The sequence below is a fragment of the Mirounga leonina genome, unplaced genomic scaffold (assembly GCF_011800145.1).
Source record: "Mirounga leonina isolate KUSES-001 unplaced genomic scaffold, KU_Mleo_1.0 Mir_125, whole genome shotgun sequence".
In the NCBI taxonomy this organism is placed as follows: Eukaryota; Metazoa; Chordata; class Mammalia; order Carnivora; family Phocidae; genus Mirounga; species Mirounga leonina.
Window position 1 is genome coordinate 63,501,512 of NW_023270305.1, and position 20,117 is coordinate 63,521,628.

Genomic DNA, 20,117 nt, shown 5'->3' on the forward strand with positions numbered 1-20,117 from the left:
ATAGATAGATAGATAGATAGATAGATAGATAGATAGATAGATAGATACTGTTACACACCTAGCAATTATTCATTGTACCAGCATCTAACAGACAAAGCCAACTATGAATACGCAACTAAAGTTTGCTAACCTGTTACATGAAGATGCAACATATTCAAGTAGTTTTACATTCCACTATAGTGTCCAATTATGGCATAGAACACTCCCATCTATAGTTAAAGCTTGCATTTCACCATTAATCTCCCTATAATAGCATTATTACTTTAACCTGTATATTAATCTCAGACATTCTCTAAGCCTCTGAAATAACATAATTACACCCTTTAATTCTCCACTCAGCATGGTGACCAATGACCTTCATTTAACCCTTTTTCATGGCACATCTTAATATTTTCAAGTTTTTCCCTAATTGTTAACTTACAAATTTTAAAGGTAAATTCCATATGGCAATCAAAGCCAGATAAAATATATTAAAAAAAAAAAAAACTTCTCAAAGTTTAATAACCATACAAATCACCTCAGGGTCTTGTTAAAATGCACATTCTGATTCCATACTCTGAGGTAAAACTCAAAAGTCTACATTTGTAACACTTTCCCAGGCAAACTGAAGATACTGGCCTTCAAAACACACTGACTAGGGGCACCTGGGTGGCTCAGTCGTTAAGTGTCTGCCTTCAGCTCAGGTCATGATCCCAGGGTCCTGGGATTGAGTCCCACATTGGGCTCCCTGCTCACCGGGGAGCCTGCTTCTCCCTCTGCCGCTCCCTGCCACTCTGCCTACTTGTGATTCCTCTCTCTCTGTGTCAAATAAATAAATAAAATCTTTAAAAAAAAAAAAAAAAAAAAACACACACACTGACTAGTAAAGCTCCTAAAAGGTTACTGAAAACTCTTTCAATTTACTTGAGTCTGGTTATATTAAGTGCTACTTGAAATGGGCCAACCAATGCCCAGAACTGGGAAGTTATTTTCTCATAAAAATCCACTGTTGGCAGTGGTCCCTTGCATCCCACTTTGACTTTATAGATACATTTTCTTTGCTAACTTCATCAGCCCCTTTTAAAAACAATTCAATGGCTCCCTTGACTTAAAATGTTCAGTACTGTTTTTAAAATATTCATCAGGGGTGCCTGGGTGGCTCAGTCATTAAGCGTCTGCCTTGGGCTTGGGTCACGGTCCCAGGGTCCTGGGATCAAGCCCTGCATCGGACTCCCTGCTCCGCGGGAAGCCTGTGTCTCCCTCTCCCACTCCCCCTGCTTGTGTTCCTGCTCTTGCTATCTCTCTCTCTGTCAAATAAATAAATAAAAATCTTTAAAAATAAAAAAATATATATTCATCAGAGAGGACTCTCAGACAACTAGATTTGTTAACACTATACACCTACTATCACTCCTTCTACCTGCCCTATAAGAAGCAAAAGACAATATATGAAAACACACTTTGAAAAATACAAAGCACTATGTAATTAATTACAAGCTATTTCCCACAATGCAATACAACAAAGGATACTATATCCATAATGGTCTAGAAAATTCTCTGTGACTCTATGGAATGCATACATAACTTACTGCTTTATAGTGTTTTCTTCATAGAAGGCAATATACTGTTTATACGAAGCTAAAGTAAGTTTCAAACTAAGAATGGTCCCTTTTCTATTACCTATTCCTTCTTGTGTTTATGTTTACCAGCATCTCAATTGCCATTTTCTATCTACATAAAATGTTATAGGAGGGAAAATGATCTTATTTTTAGAAAAAAAGGATTTATTTTTATAGCAATTCAAAACACCATCCTTTGTTTCTCCCGAGTATATTGGAATTGTTACTGAAAAAAAGGCAAAGATGTAAATCTGCATTAGTCATTAGGGAAATGCAAATCAAAATCACAATGGGATACCACTTCATACCAACTAGAATGGCTAGAATCAAAAAATCAGATAACAAGTGTTAGTGAGAACGTGGAGCAATCTAAACCCTCATACACTGCTGATAGGAATGGAAAATGGTAGAGCCACTTTGGTAAACAGTCTGGTACTTCCTCAAATTATTACCATGTAACCCTGGAATTTCACTCCTTGGTATATACCAAAGAGAAATGAAAATACATGTTCACACAAAAACCTGTACATGAATGTTTAAAGCAGCATTCTTCATAATAGCCAAAAAACGACAACAACCCAAATGTCCATCAACAGATGATTGGATAAACAAAATGCGGCACATCTATTCAATAGACTAGGATTCAGCAATTAAAAAAATGAAGAACTGTTACATGCTATGACATGGATGTATTTGAAACACTGTGTGAAGTAAAAGCAGGCAGGCACAGAAAAAACACACTTATTATATGATTCCTTTCATATGAAACTCCAGAATAGAGAAATCTAAAGAGACGGAAAGTAGATTAGTGGTTTCTTAGGCCTTGGGGGGGATGGGAGGAAATGGGGAGATATACGAGTGAGAACTAAAGGGAAATAGTGTTTCTTTTTGAGGTGATTAAATGCTCTAAAATGGACTATGTTAATGGCTGTACATATCCATGAATATACAAAACCACTGAATTGTACACTTTAAACGTGAGTTGTATAATATGTGAATTGTATCTCAAAGCTGCTAAAAACAAAGAAGTAAATATGCAGGAATTAAAGACAAAAGCTGAATATTCTACCACATAATCACAGATACAGTATTTAAAAAGAAGAAAAGGCAGTATTCTCTTTTAGTTGTAAAATTAAATTACTTCTAACTTAATCTCTAGGTTTGAAAACTGACACACCTTCAACTATTTGTTTAAGTGGGCCCCATGGAGCCCAGTGCAGGGCTTGAACTCATGACCCTGAGATCAAGACCTGAGCTGAGATCAAAAGTTGGACACCTAACAGACTGAGCCACCCAGGTGCCCCTCAACTCTCTTTGTTGATCATTCTCTAATGTCCAAATAATCACCAAGTCCCATTGATTCTTCCATCTCTGACTCTTCCATGTTCCACATTGCCATCCTTATTCTGGGCTCTGGTTACTTCGTGTCTGCACTATCCCTGTTCTTACCATTTGCCTCTGCCTAATCAGCAAGTATAGCCAGTTTTAAAACCAATTAGTTTTCTCAGTAACATTTTCAGAATGCTAACGTCCTTCAAATCAAGTTTGAATTCTCCTACCAGGATTCTGGATTTTCCAGTCTGCTGCCAACTCTGTCCCCAACCCAGCCTCATTTCCTAATAAATCCAAAAGAAGAATACTTCATTTAAGGCAGAGCTGTCTCTTCACTGCTTCCTTGTACATTCTACATGCATTCATTTCTCTGTCTTGTATTAAGCTGTTCTACTCAAAATGTCTACTCTCCACACTTATCTATATCTTACAAATCATTTAAGACCTATTTCAAAGCCCCACATCACCCATGAAGGATTTGTGGAGAACTCCAACTACAAATGATTTCTTGTATTTCCTAGCTACTTTTTGGACTCACTGTGCCACATATCTTAGCATTTGATTTACGTGTCATTCATCTTAGCATTTGATTTATATGCCATGTATTTTAGCATTTGATTTGCCTGTCACAGATTTTAGCTTCTGATTTACCTACCATCTTATTGTATGCCATTCTTTTATTACATACAGAAACATCTTGTTTTAATAAGATTGTCACCTCCTTTAGATAAGAACTATCATTTTTTTGGTATCACTGAGAACACACAACACAGTGTTAGATATAAAATATACATAACTAGCTTTTTCAAGATTAACTATGAACTGTAGTTCACCATAATTGTCCATCATTTTACATACCTTTCTACCATAAATGCAATTAATAAACCCACAGTTTAAAAGGTGAATACAGTACCTTGTCATACTGGCAGACGATTACATTATCCGTGTCAAACAGGTCTGGCACATCCTGCTCACTAACATCATCTCCAGAATTTAAAGGGTCCTAAAGATGAAATATGGTCACATTAAGGAATTTCACGATGCTCTGAATTTTTTAAAGACAAAGATACATATAGAAATAAAGGAACTTGGTGGGGTGCCTGGGTGGCTCAGTCAGTTAAGTGTCTGCCTTCAGGTCACGATCTCAGGGTCCTGGGATCGACCCCCACATGGGGCTTCCTGCTCACAGGGAATCTGCTTCTCCCTCTACTCCCTGCTCGTGCTCTCTCGCATGTGCTCTCTCTCGCGTGTGAATAAATAAATAAAATCTTAAAAAAAAAAAAAAAAAAAAAGAAAAGGAAGGAAGGAAGGATCGAACGAACAAACTTGGAAAGAGAATAGTATTTTACTTAAAAAGTCAAATAACTTGAGCTTGAATCCCAGGTTGGACATTTAGTAACTACACGATTGACCTTCATCAATTTACTAAAACTCTTCATATCTCAGTTTTCTCATCTGTTAAATGAGGACAGTAATAAGACCCATAGGGCGGTGGGAATGTTAAATAACATAAAGTAAGACTTAATGTGATACCTGGCACATCTGTAAGGCCACCATAAGTGATAGTACTACTTACTACATTCCACAAAAATTTACTGCATTTATTAGAATCAGAGCAGATACTGTATGCTTCTAACCTGCCTGCCTTCTGTACCTCCACTCCTGGCCTCTAAACCTCCCACTATCCCTAATTAAGACCAACAAATATAGTAGCCGATTCCCAAATACTTAGTACTGCTTGAATTACAGTTTAAGATTAAAAGTTTAAATACAAGGGTACAAATAAGTCTCATTTTAAAAGACTAAAGACAGGGTTAATCTTAATTGCGATTCCTCTTGATTAAAGTATGTTAAAGAACCAAGTATATTAGAAGTATATTAAAGTACAAATGCTATAAATTTAATTTTTAAAAAAAAAGTTTCAGCTCAAAAGTGATCCTCACCTCTTCTACAACGTCTATTTGAGGATCTTCATTATCACTACTGTTGGCAGTTGAATCTTCATTTGATATACTGTCAGCTTCTTCTTCAAGTACCTTCAGGCCTCCTGCATCAATAATCCCTAGAAATTCATTCTCATCTACATCTCTTGTACTTCCTATTTCGTCATTGGAAGATGTATCACCAGTTCCATCTATTTGAATTATTTCATTAATATCATCATCAGTTACCTGAATGCTTAAATCCATATGAGAATTAGAATCCTAGAAAGAGAAAGAAATGCAATAAAGTTTTTCAAGTCAAAAAGGTGTATAATACATTTTATCACACAAAATATAAAGTTAAACATTTCACAAGTGATCTTAAAATATACTTTTCTATATTTCTTTCCTTTCCTATGTATGTTCCCTAATTTTGTATTTTAGAACAATCCCAGCATTTCTGTGCAAAATGGGGTAAGTTTTAAACCATAAATAAAGTAAACCCACTTACACTCATACATAGACAACAAATGAGTTTACCAGTTTCAGGTAGTAACTGTCCATTTTTATATATACCACCTTAAATTTATATAGTACTTGTTAGGTTTTAACTCTTTCATTTTATTTTAAACAATAATTCAATGAAGCAGAAAGTAAAGTGATATCATGCTCAATGGATAAATAAAAAACAAAAGATTATACTAGCTGAAATAAACCAAGCACAAAAGAACAGAAAGAAATCAAAACTGAAAAAAGTGAAAAGAGAAACAGACAAATCTATAATTATTGTTGGAAAATTCAACATTCCTCTCACAGTGAACAATAGAGAAAGTAGACTGAAATTTAGTAAGGATGTAAAAGACCTGAAAAACACAATCAAACAATTTAACCTAATTGACATTTACAGAATACTCCATCCCAAAATAGCAAAAGGCACACTTTTTTAAAGAGCACACATAATGTTCACCAAGATGGACCATATTCTGGGCTCTAAAACAAATCCTGACAAATTTAACACACACAAAGTATGTTCTCTAATCACAAAGGAATTAAACCAGAAATCAGTAACAGAAAGATCTGGAAAATCCTCTAATATTTAAAAATTAACACATTTCTAAACACCCATGGATCAAAGAGTAAGTCATGAGGGAAAGCAGCACATAATTTTAATTGAATGCAAACAAAAACATAACATTTCAAAACTTGTAAAATGTAGCTAAAGCAGTGCCTAGAGGGAAATTTACAGCATTACATGATTATATTCAAAAGGAATCAAGTTTCAAATCAATGACCTAAAATTCTACCCATAAGAAACTAAAAAGAGAAGACTGAATTAAGCTCCTGGCAAAAGAGAAAACAATAAAAAGAGAAATAAATGAATTTGAGAACAGGAAAAAATTGAGAAAGACCAAAAGTTCATTCTTTAAAAAGATCAATAAAATTGATAAGCCTCTAGCCAGACTGACAAAGAAAAAAAGAGAAAGAAAAAAAACAAACACTATCAGGGATTAAAGAAGGGGTGTTGCCATTGATTCTGAAGATATTAAAAGGATAAGGAAATTGTCTTCAGCCATTTGAGCTGCTATAACAAAGTAACACAGACTAGGTAGCTTATAAACAATGGAAATTAATTTCTCACAGTTTTAGAAGCTGGGAAGTTCAAGATCAAATCACCAGCAAAATCAGTATCTGGTGAGAGCCCACTTTCTGGTTCACAGGCAGTGCCTTCTCACTGTGTCTTCAATGTCAGAGAGGCTAGAGAATTCTGTAGGGTCTCTTTTATAAGGCAATTAGTCCCACTCATAAGGGTTCCACTCTGACCTACTCACTGCCAAAGACCCAACCTCCTAACTACCATCATCTTTGGGGGTTAGGATTTCAACATATGAATTGGGAGGCAGAGGAACACAAACATTCAGACTGATATAAGTCAGTTTACAAAAATTGTGTAGTAGCAATAAATGATTGGAAACTGAAATTTAAAAACAGCACTAATTAATTTAAATATTTACCTCAAATTTTAGAGAAGTTTCCAAAAGTTGCCCCGTTGGATTTAAGTTTTGTGGGTTTTTAAATTTTTTAAAAAATTCTACTCAGCATCTAGTGTACTATTGGTCTCAGGAGTAGAATTTAGTGATTCATCACTTACTTATAATACCCAGTGCTCATCATAAAAAAGTTGTCCAGTTTTTAATAGTCTGCATATCCAGTAAATGGGAAGAAGTCTAATGAGCACTTGACCTCCTTGAAGAGATGAAGGGCTGCCTCCTCTGTGGAGAGGGAAGCTCTCTGAGAAGCTATGCTCATGCGATTGTAGTGCATGCTTTCCATCCTAATGGAAACTAGGAAATGCAGGAAAGTGTGATAAGGAAAACAGGAGCAGGTGAGTGTGGAAATTAGCGGACTTTTACCCCCCAAAAGTCTTTAAAAACAGACTACCTTGAGTTAGGGGTGTGATTTCTGGGTTATATATGAAAAGAGGTGTCTTATAACTAACACCATGAAACCAACAAGGGAATATCCTTCACTTCCCTGTGACTCCAGGCATAGTTGCAAGAATGCTGCTTAAGAAAGTCCACAATAGCCAAACTGTGGAAGGAGCCGAGATACCCTTAAACAGATGGATTAAGATGTGGTCCATATATAAAATGGAATATTATTCAGCCCTCAAAAGGATGAATACCCACCTTTTGCATCAACATGGATGGAACTGGAGGGGATTATGCTAAGTGAAGTAAGTCAAGCAGAGAAAGACAATTCTCATATGGTTTCACTCATATATGGAACATAAGCAATAGCACGGAGGACCATAGGGGAAGGGAGGGAAATCTGAAGGGGGAGAAATCAGAGAGGAAGATGAACCATGAAAGACTATGGACCCCGGGAAACAAACTGAGGTTCTCAGAGGGGAGGGGGGAGGGGGAGGGGGTATTAAGGAGGGCATGTGTTATGATGTGAACTGTGTTATGTGTAACTAATGAATCATTGAACACTACATCAAAAACTATACAGTGGCTAACTGAAGAAAAAAAAGAAAAAAGAAGCACAAGACTATCCCAAAAGTCAAAATGCAGAGGTGAGGTTGGGGGTGGCAATCCATTAAAATCAGACCTAGTTCGTACAGTTTTGAGTGTTCTGTGAGTGTCTATGTGGATATCTAGCACAATGCCTACTTTACAGAAACAATAAATGGTCATTGGTGCAAAACAAGTAATAAAAAATTTAGAAATTTAAAAAAATAAAAACAGCACTAATTAAAGCAGCAACAGAAAAGAAACTCATCAAATACTAGAGATCCTCAATAAGGTAACAAGCAGATTTCTCAGCAGAAACTTTGAAGGCCAGAAGGCAGTGGGATGATATATATTTAAAGTATTGAAGGAAAAGATTGTCAACTGGGAATTCTATATCTGGCAAAACTGTCCTGTAAAAATGAGTGAAAAATTAAAGGATTCTAAGATAAAGGCTGAAGGAGCTTATTACCACTGAACCTGTCCTACAAGACTCCCTAAGGGGAGTCTTTTAATGAAAGGAAACCAGAAAATAACTCAAAGCCATACAAAAATATAAAGTTTTCTTTTAAAAATAAAGAAATATAAAAACTGACATTATAATTTTGTTTGTAATTCTCCTTCTTATTCCTGTACAAGAATTAAAAGACAAAAGCATAAAAACATTTATAATTATAAATCTATAATAAGGGGAACACAATTATAAAGATGTAATTTGGGATATCATTAACAAAGTAAGGAAGGGCAGAGCTGAAGAGCAGCAGAATTTTTATAGGAGACTGCAGTTAAGTTGGTATCACTTCAAGACTATAATATCTTTACGATGCCACAAGTAATCCCCATGGTAACCAAAAAGAAAATATCTATAGAATATACACAGATATGAAAAGGGAATTGAAATGTGTCACTACAAGAAAATCAACTAAACACAAAGGAAGGCAATAAGGGAGGAAATGTGGCGCAAAAAAGCTAAAAGACACAGAGGAGAAGGAAAGATGGCAGAGGAGTAGGGGACCCTATTTCAACTGGTCCCCAGAATTGAGCTGGATATCTACCAGACCACTCTGAGCACCCAGAAAACCAGCCTAAGATGTAAGAAGATCTGGATCTCTACAAGCACAATATCGCAGGCGGTTGGTTTCGAGGTACAAAGTGGGGAGCCCTGATTCTGTGGGCAGATACTGGAGGATAAACGGCAGAGGGAGGGTGCCTGGCCGTGGGGATCCTACACTGCCGATGAGCGACAGCCTCGCACGCTGGGGATGGGGCGCAGACTTGCAGACCGGTATGGGCGGGGAAAGGACTCTAGGGCAGCACCCGGGGCAGAAACCGGGAGCTATGGGGTCACACGGGCGAACTGGGAGCCGCTGGCAGTTTTAGAAGCACAAAGGGCAGAGACGTGCCCCAACCTGGAGGCAGGACTGGGGGTGCTGCGGAAGGGCGCACAACCCAGGATGCTGCAGTTTATAGCAGCACAGACAGAAATGGAGACAGTGTGGCCTGGAGAGCTCACTGAAGAACAGACTGTGGTCTCTCTGCTCTGAGGCAGAGGGCTGGAAACAGTCTCTTCTGCTCTGACTCGCGGAAGAGATGTGGAAAGCCACCAGAGAACAAAAGCCCCAAAAACTGATTCCCGCTGAGCCCATCTCCTGCCACAGGGGGGCAGGGCAACTCCACCCAAACAGGGTTGCCTGAGTAACAGCGCAGCAGGCCCCTCCCCCAGAAGACAGGCTGGGAAAACAAGAGGCCAGCAACCCTAAGGTCCCAAGAAAACAGGTGCATCTTGCTTGGGTTCTGGCCAATAATTTGGACTCTATACATTCCCTCAAACACCCATCAACAGAATGACTAGGAGGAGGAACCCCCAAAATAAAAAAGACTCAGAGATTGGCAGATTTATAAATGGATGCAGATATAACCAAGATGTCAGAGATGGAATTCAGGCTAGCAATTGTGAAGACAATGGCTAGAATGGAGAAATCAATTAATGACAACATAGAGTCTCTAAGGACAGAAATGAAAGGTGAATTGGCAGAACTTAAAAATGCTATCAATGAGATCCAATCCAATCTAGATAATCTAACAGTTAGGGTAAGTGAGGCAGAAGAGAGAATAAGCGACCTGGAAGACAATATAATAGATAAAAAGGGAAAAGAGGAAGCCAGGGAAAAACAACTCAGAATCCATGAAAATACAATCAGAGAAATAAGTGACACCATGAAGCGTTCCAATGTCAGAATAATTGGAATCCCAGAGGGAGTGGAGAGAGAGAGAGGACTAGAAGATGTATTTGAGCAAATCATAGCTGAGAACTTCCCTAATCTGGGGAATGAAACAAACATTCGTGTCCTAGAAGCAGAGAGGACCCCTCCCAAGATCAAGGAAAACAAGCCAACACCCCGGCATGTAACAGTAAAACTTGCAAATCTTAGAACCAAGGAAACCATCTTAAGGGCAGTTAGGGGGAAGAGATTCCTTACGTATAGAGGGAGGAACATCAGAATAACGTCAGACCTATCCACAGAGACCTGGCAAGCCAGAAAGGCCTGGCAAGACATATTCAGGGTACTAAATGAGAAGAACATGCAACCAAGAATACTTTATCCAGCAAGGCTGTCATTTAGAATGGATGGAGAGATGCAGAGCTTCCAAGACCGGCAGAAACTGAAAGAATATGTGACCACTAAGCCAGCCCTGCAAGAAATATTAAGGGTGGGTTCTATAAAAGGAGAAAGACCCCAAGAGTGATCTACAACAGAAATTTACAGGGACAATCTATAAAAACAACGTCTTCACAGGCAACATGATGACAATTAATTCATATCTTTTTTTTTTTAAGATATTATTTATTTATTTGAGAGAGAGAATGAGAGAGAGAGAGAGCACGAGATGGGAGAGGATCAGAGGGAGAAGCAGACTCCCTGCTGAGCAGGGAGCCTGATGCGGGACTCGATCCCGGGACTCCAGGATCACGACCTGAGCCGAAGGCAGTCGCTTAACCAACTGAGCCACCCAGGCGCCCAATTCACATCTTTCAATAATCACTCTCAACGTGAATGGCCTAAATCCTCCCATAAAATGGCACAGGGTTGCAGATTGGATAAAAAGACAGAACCCATCCATATGCTGCCTACAAGAGACTCATTTTGAACCTAAAGATACATCCAGACTGAAAGTGAAGGGATGGAGATCCATCTTCCATGCCAGCGGACCTCAAAAGAAAGCTGGGGTAGCAATTCTTATATCAGACAAATTAGATTTTAAACTAAAGTCTGTAATGAGAGACACAGAAGGACACTCTATCATTCTTAAAGGGTCTATCCAACAAGAAGATCTAACAATTGTAAATATCTATGCCCCCAACATGGGAGCAGCCATCTACATAAGCCAACTGTTAACCAAAATAAAGAGTCATATTGATAACAATACATTAATTGTAGGAGACCTCAATACTCCACTCTCAGCAATGGACAGATCATCTAAGCAGAAAATCAACAAGGAAACAAGAGCTTTGAATGATACATTGGACCAGATGGACCTCATAGATATTTACAGAACATTCCACCCTAAAACAACAGAATACTCATTCTTCTCGAGCGTGCATGGAACTTTCTCCAGAATAGACCACATACTGGGTTACAAATCAGGTCTCAACCGATACCAAAAGGTTGAGATTATTCCCTGCGTATTCTCAGACTACAATGCTTTAAAACTGGAACTCAATCACAAGAAAAAATTTGGCAGAAATTCAAACACTTGGAAGCTAAAGACCACTCTGCTCAAGAATGTTTGGGTCAACCAGGAAATCAAAGAAGAACTTAAACAATTCATGGAAATCAATGAGAACGAAAACACATCGGTCCAAAACCTATGGGATACTGCAAAGGTGGTCCTAAGGGGGAAATACATAGCCATCCAAGCCTCACTCAAAAAAAGAGAAAAATCCCGAATTCACCAACTAACTCTACACCTTAAAGAACTAGAGAAAAAGCAAGAAACGATGCCTAAGCCATGCATTAGAAGAGAAATAATTAAAATAAGAGCAGAAATCAATGAATTAGAAACCAGAAACACAGTAGATCAGATCAACAAAACTAGAAGTTGGTTCTTTGAAAGAATTAATAAGATTGATAAACCACTGGCCAGACTTATCCAAAAGGAAAGAGAAAGGACCCAAATTAATAAAATTATGAATGAAAGGGGAGAGATCATGACTAACACCAAGGAAATAGAAACAACTATTAGAAATTATTATCAACAACTATATGCCAATAAACTGAGCAATCTGGATGAAATGGAGGTCTTCCTAGAAACCTATAAGCTGCCAAGACTGAAACAGGAAGAAATTGACAACCTGTATAGGCCAATAACCAGTAACGAGATTGAAGCAGCGATCGAAAACCTCCCAAAAAACAAGAGTCCAGGGCCTGATGGATTCCCTGGGGAATTCTACCAAACGTTCAAAGAAGAAATATTCTACTGAAGCTGTTTCAAAAACAGAAACAGAAGAAAAAGTTCCAAACGCATTCTATGAGGCCAGCATTACCTTAATCCCCAAACCAGGCAAAGACCCCATCAAAAAGGAGAATTTCAGACCGATATCCCTGATGAATATGGATTCCAAAATCCTCAACAAAATCCTAGGTAATAGGATCCAACAATACATTAAAAGGATCATCCACCACAACCAAGTGGGATTTATCCCCGGGATGCAAGGGTGGTTCAACATTCGCAAATCAATCAATGTGATAGAACACATTAAGAAGAGGAGGGAGAAGAACCACATGGTCCTCTCAATTGATGCAGAAAAAGCATTTGACAAAATACAACATCCCTTCCTGATTAAAACTCTTCAGAGTATAGGGATAGAGGGAACATTCCTCAAGTTCATAAAATCCATCTATGAAAAACCCACAGTGAATATCATCCTCAATGGGGAAAAGCTGAGAGCCTTTCCTTTAAGATCAGGAACACGTCAAGGATGCCCACTCTCAGCACTATTGTTCAACATAGTACTAGAAGTCCTAGCAACAGCAATCAGACAACAAAAAGAAATAAAAGGTATTCAAATTGGCAAAGAAGAAGTCAAACTCTCTCTTTTCGCAGATGACATGATACTTTATGTGGAAAACCCAAAGACTCCACCCCCAAATTACTAGAACTCATACAGCAATTCAGTAATGTGGCAGGATACAAAATCAATGCATAGAAATCAGTTGCTTTCTTATACACTAACAACGCAACTGTAGAAAGAGAAATTAGAGAAATGAATCCATTTACAATAGCACCAAAAACCACAAGATACCTCGGAATAAACCTAACCAAAGAGGTAAAGGCTCTATACTCTAGGAACTACAGAACACTCATGAAAGAAATTGAAGAAGACACAAAAAGATGGAAAAATATTCCATGCTCATGGATCGGAAGAATAAACATTGTTAAAATGTCTATGCTACCCAGAGCAATCTATACCTTCAATGCCATCCCGATCAAAATTCCAATGACATTTTTCAAAGTGCTGGAACAAACAATCCTAAAATTTGTATGGAATCAGAAAGACCCCGAATCACCAAAGAGATGTTGAAAAAGAAAAACAAAGCTGGGGCATCACGTTGCCCGATTTCAAGCTATATTACAAAGCTGTGATTACCAAGACAGCATGGTACTGGCACAAAGACAGACATACAGACCAATGGAACAGAATAGAGAACCCAGATATGGACCCTCAACTCTATGGTCAAATAATCTTTGACAAAGCAGGAAAAAACATGCAATGGAAAAAAGACAGTCTCTTCAATAAACGGTGCTGGGAAAGCTAGACAGCCACATGCAGAAGAATGAAACTCAACCATACTCTAACACCATTCACAAAGATAAACTCAAAGTGGATGAAAGACCTCAATGTGAGACAGGAATCCATCAAAATCCTAGAGGAGAACATAGGCCAGTAACCTCTTTGACATCGGCCACAGCAACTTCTTTCAAGATACATCTCCAAAAGCTAGTGAAACAAAAGCAAAAATGAACTTTTGGGACTTCATCAAGATAAAAAGCTTCTGCACAGCAAAGGAAACAGTCAACAAAACAAAGAGGCGACCCACAGAATGGGAGAAGATATTTGCAAATGACACTACAGATAAAGGGCTGGTATCCAAGATCTATAAAGAACTTCTCAAACTCAACACCCAAAAAACAAATAATCAAGTCAAAAAGTGGGCAGAAGATATGAAAAGACACTTCTCTGAAGAAGACATACAAATGGCTAACAGACACATGAAAAAAATGTTCATCATCATTAGCCATTAGGGAAATTCAAATCAAAACCACATTGAGATACCACCTTACACCAGTTAGAATGGCAAAAATGGACAGGGAGAGAAACAAAAAATGTTGGAGAGGTTGCGGAGAAAGGGGAACCCTCTTACACTGTTGGTGGGAATACAAGTTGGTACAGCCACTTTGGAAAACAGTGTGGAGGTTCCTCAAAAATTTAAAAATAGAGCTACCCTATGACCCAGCAATTGCACTCCTGAGTATTTACCCCAAAGACACAGATGTAGTGAAAAGAAGGGCCATATGCACCCCAATGTTCATAGCAGCAATGTCCGCAATAGCCAAACTGTGGAAAGAGCCGAGATGCCCTTCAACAGATGAATGGATAAAGAAGATGTGGTCCATATATACAATGGAATATTACTCAGCCATCAGAAAGGATGAATACCCAACTTTTACATCAACATGGATGGGACTGGAGGAGATTATGCTAAGTAAAATAAGTCAAGCAGAGAAAGTCAATTATCATATGGTTTCACTTATTTGTGGAACATAAGGAATAGCATGGAGGACATTAGGAGAAGGAAGGGAAAAATGAGGGGGGGTGGGAATTGGAGGGAGAGATAAACCATGAGAGACTATGGACTCTGAGAAACAAACAGGGTTTTGCGGGGGGGGGGGGGGGGGGTTTGTTAGCCCAGTGATGGGTATTAAGGAGGGCACGTACTGCATGGAACACTGGGTGTTATACGAAAACAATGGATCGTGGATCACCACATCAAAAACCAATGATGTATTGTATGGTGACTAACATAACATAATAAAGTTTAAAAAATAAAAATAAAAGACACAGAGAAAACAAGTAACAAAATGACAAAAGTCCTACCCTATTAAGTAATGACTTTAAATGTAAATGGATTAAACTCCTCATCAAAAGACGCAAATTGGCAGAATGGATAAAAAAACAGGATCTAACCATATGTTGTTTACAAGAGACTCACTTTAAATCTAAGGATACACATAGGTTGAAAGTAAAAGGATGGAAAAAGATACTTCATGCAAACAGCAACCAAAGAATTAGGATACGCTACTATCAGACAAAATAGACTAAGTCAAACACCTTAGAAGAAACAAAGGAAAACATCATACAGTCAAAAAAAGAATCAATTCACTAAGAAGATTTAACAATTATAAACATATCAGCACCAAATTTAATAGCTCCTAAATGCATGTAACATTGACAGAATTTGAGAAATAGCTAGCTTTACGATAATAGTATGAAACTTCAATACCCCACTTTCAATAATGAATAGAACCAGACAAAATATCAATAAGGAAATAAAGAAGTTGAATATTATAGGGTAGTTGGACCTAACAGACATATACAAAGCATGCCACCCAACAACAGCAGGATACACATTATTCTCAAGTGCACACAGAACATTGACAGAATTTGAGAAATAGGTAGCTTTACGATAATAGTATGAAACTTCAATACCCCATTTTCAATAATGAATAGAACCAGATAAAATATCAATAAGGAAATAACTTGAATATTATATTCAATATAATATTGAACAGACATATAAAAACACATACACAGACATATACAAACATGCCATCCAACAATAGCAGGATACACATTATTCTCAAGTGTACACAGAACATTCTCTAGGAAAGACCATATGTTAGGCCACAAAACAAATATTAATATTTAAAAAGACTGAAATCACACATCTTTTCTGATCAAAATGGAGGAAAACACACAAGATGTGGAAATTAAACTACAGACTCAAAAAATGAATGGGTCAAAGAAGAAATTTTTAAAAATCAAAAAAAAAAAATCAATTTTGATCATATAGTTGTGGGTTTATTTCTGGGTTTTCTATTCTGTTCCATTGATCTATGTCTATTTTGGTGGCAGCACCATACTGTCTTGATCACCACAACTTTCTAATATAACTTGAAGTCCAGAATTGTGATGCCTCCAGCTTTACTTTTCTTCTTCAAGACTGTTTTGGCTATTCGGGGTCTTGTGAGGTTCCATGCAAATTTTAGGATTGTTCTAGCTCTGTAAAAAATGCTGGTGACATTTTGATAGGGATTGCATTAAATGTGTAGATTGCTTTGGGTAGTATATACATTTTAACAATATTTGTCCTCCCAATCCATGAGCTTGGAATGTGTTTCCATTTCTTTGTGTCATCTTCAATTTCTTTTATAAGTGTTTTATAGTTTTCAGAGTACAGATCTCTTACCTCTTTGTTTAGGTCTATTCCTAGGTATCTTATGGTTTTTGGTGCAGTTGTAAATGGAACTGATTCCATGATTTCTCTTTCTGCTGCTTCATTACTGGTGTATAGAAATGCAACAGATTTCTGCATGTTGATTTTGTATCCTACAACTTTGCTGAATTCATGTATCCATTCTAGCAATTTCCTGGTGGTCTTTTGGGTTTTCTGTAGAGGATATCATGTCATCCGCAAATAGTGAAACTGACTTCATTGCTGATTTGGATTCCTTTTCTTGTCTGATTGCTGAGGCCAAAACTTCCGGTACTTCGTTAAATAACAGTGGTGAGAGTAGACATCCCTGTCTTATTCCTGACAACAGAGGCAAAGTTCTCAGTTTTTCCCCAGTGAGGATGATATTAGCTATGGGTTTTTCATATATGCCCTTTATTATGTTGAGGTATGTTCCCTCTATCCCTACTTTGTTGAGGATTTTTATCATGAATGGATATTGTACTTTGTCAAATGCTTTTTCTGCATATATTGAGAGGATCATATGGTTCTTATCCTTTCTTTTATTAATGTGTTGGTCAACTAATTTTCAACAAAGCAGGAAAGAATATCCAATGGGAAAAAAAAGACAGTCTCTTCAACAAATGGCATTGGGAAAACTGCACAGCAACATGTGAAAGAATGAAACTGGACCACTTTCTTACACCACACACAAAAATAAATTCAAAATGGATGAAAGACCTAAATGTGAGACAGGAAACCATCAATATCCTAGAGGAGAACATAGGCAGTAACCTCTTTGACATCAGCCATACCAACTTCATATTAGATATGTCTCCTGAAGCAAAAATAAACTATTGGGACTTCATCAAAATAAAAATCTTCTGCCCAGTGAAGGAAACAATCAACAAAGCTAAAAGGCAACCTACAGAATGGGAGAAGATACTTGCAAATGATGTATCTGAGAATGGGTCAGTATCCCAAAATCTTTAAAGAACTTATAAAACTCAATACCCAAAAACCAAATAATCCCATTAAAAAATGGGCAGACATGGACATTTTTCCAAAGAAGACATACAGATGGCTAACCAACATAGGAAAAGATGCTCAATATCATTCTTCAGGGAAATACAAATCAAAACTACAATGAGATATCATCTCACACCTGTTAGAATGGCTAAAATTAGCAACAGATGTTGGTGAGGATGCAGAGAAAGGAGAACCCTCTTACACTGTTGATAGGAATGTAAACTGGTGTAGCCACTGGAAAACGGTATGGAGGTTCCTTGAAAAGGTAAAAATAGAACTACCCCACGATCCAGCAATTACACTACTAGGTATTTACCCAAAGAATACAAAAATACTGATTTCAAGGGACACATGCACCCCAATGTTTATAGCAGAATTATCAACAATAGCCAAATTATGGAAAGAGCCCAAATGTCCATCACCTGATGAATGGGTCTTCTTTATCCACATATACATGTATCCACTGGAATATTACTCAGCCATTCAAAAGAATGAAATCTTGCTATGTGCAATGACACGACTGGAACTAGAGAGATTATGCTAAGCAAAATAAGTCAGAGAAAGAGAAATACCATATGATTTCACTCATATGTGGAATTTAAGAAACAAAACAGATGAACATGGGTTGGGGTGGTAGAAAAAAATAGAGGCAAACCAGAAAACAGACTTTTAACTATAGGAAACACACTGAGGGTTGCTGGAGGGGAGGTGGGCAGGGGGATGGGTTAAATGGGTGATGGGTATTAAGGAGGACACTTGCTGTGATGAGCACTGGGTGCTGTATGTAAGAGATAAATTACTTAAACTCTGCACCTGAAACTAGTATTACATTTTATGTTAACTGGAATTTAAATAAAAACTTGAAAAAGAAAAACAAAACAAAAACAAAAAATCTTTTAGGAAAAGATAGTATCTTAAGACAAATAAAAATGAAAATACAACATACCAAAACTTATGGGATATAGCAAAACCAGTGTAAGAATGAGATTTATAGCTATAAATGTTCACATTAAAAAAGAAAAGATCTCGGGCGCCTGGGTGGCTCAGTTGGTTAAGCGACTGCCTTCGGCTCAGGTCATGATCCTGGAGTCCTGGGATCGAGTCCCGCATCGGGCTCCCTGCTCAGCGGGGAGTCTGCTTCTCCCTCTGACCCTCCTCCCTCTCATGCTCTCTGTCTCTCATTCTCTCTGTCTCAAATAAATAAATAAAATCTTTAAAAATAAATAAATAAATAAATAAAAAATAAAGCTCACTAAGCTTATAAAAAAAAAAAGAAAAAAAAAAAAAGATCTCAAATTAATAATCTAAATTTACACTGCAAGGAACCAGAAAAAGAAGAACAAAGCCCAAAGCTAGTGTAAGGAAGGAAATAATAACAATTAGGGCAGAGATAAAGTAAAGAATAGGAAAAAAAAATCAATAGAGAAAAATCAACAACATAATAATTTAAAAAAAAAAGAAAGATCAACAAAGTTGGTTCTTCAAAATAAATCAGCAAAATTGATAAGCTTTTGGCTACACTGATTAAGAAAAAACTAAGACTCAACTAAAATCGAAATGAAACTTTACTACTGATTTTACATTAAAATAATTATGAGAGAATACTATGAGAGAATACTATGAACTGTATATCAACAAATTGGATAACCTAAATCAGATAAATTTCTAAAAACACACAACTTACCAAGAATGGATCATGAATAGAAAATCTGAATAGATCTATAAGGAGATAGAATTAGTCATCAAAAATCTCTCAACAAAGAAATGCCCAGAACCAGATGGCCCCACTGGAGAATTCTACCAAACATTTAAAGAAGAATTAACACCAATCCTCAAAAATCCTAAACAAAATACTAACACAAACAGAATTCAACAGCACATTAAAAAGATCACACATCATGACCAAGTGGGACTTATTCCTGGGATGCAGGGATGATTCAACATATGAAAAATCAATGTAATAAAACCTATTAACATAATGAAGGGGGATACACAGTCACCTGAATTGATGCAGAAAAAGCATCTGACAAACTTCAACACCATTTCATGATTTTTTTTTTTTTTAAGATTTTATTTATTTATTTGTGAGAGAGAGAATGAGAGAGAGCACATGAGAGGGGGGAGGGTCAGAGGGAGAAGCAGACTCCCTGCCGAGCAGGGAGCCCGATGCGGGACTCGATCCAGGGACTCTGGGATCATGACCTGAGCCAAAGGCAGTCGCTTAACCAACTGAGCCACCCAGGCGCCCTGATTTTTATTTTTTTTTAAGATTTTATCTACTTACCTGAGAGAGAGAATGAGATCGAGAGCGAAATCATGAAGGTCAGAGGGGGAAGCAGACTCCCTGCTGAGCAGGGAGCCCGATGCGGGACTCGATCCCGGGACTCCAGGACCATGACCTGAGCCGAAGGCAGTCGCTTAACCAACTGAGCCACCCAGGCGCCCCTCATTTCATGATTTTTAAAAAACACTCCAACTAGGACTAGAAGGAAACTTCTTCACTATAATAAAGGCCATCTATGAGAAGCCCTCAGCTAACAGCATGCTCAGTGGTGAAAAACTCAGAGCTTTTCCTTTAAGATCAGGAACAAGGCAAGGTGACCACTCTTGCCACTCCTATTCAACAATGTACTGTGAGTCCTAGCTAAGGCAATTAGTCAAGATAGATAGATAGATAGATAGATAGATAGATAGATAGATAGATAGATA

The 20,117-nt window shown here is 37.6% G+C and overlaps 1 protein-coding gene across 2 annotated transcripts in view; it reads right to left on the reverse strand.

Moving 5' to 3' along the window:
* The window catches only part of STON1 (stonin 1), a 117,674-nt gene that overhangs the window by 4,233 nt on the left and 93,324 nt on the right, over nucleotides 1-20,117 (reverse strand). For both annotated transcript variants that reach the window (XM_035001603.1, XM_035001602.1), the window contains 2 exons: nucleotides 4,874-5,134; nucleotides 3,844-3,933 (listed from right to left, as the gene is read on the reverse strand). In XM_035001603.1, coding sequence (XP_034857494.1) covers nucleotides 3,844-3,933; nucleotides 4,874-5,134 — 351 coding nt within the window. The remainder of the gene's footprint in view (nucleotides 1-3,843; nucleotides 3,934-4,873; nucleotides 5,135-20,117) is intronic.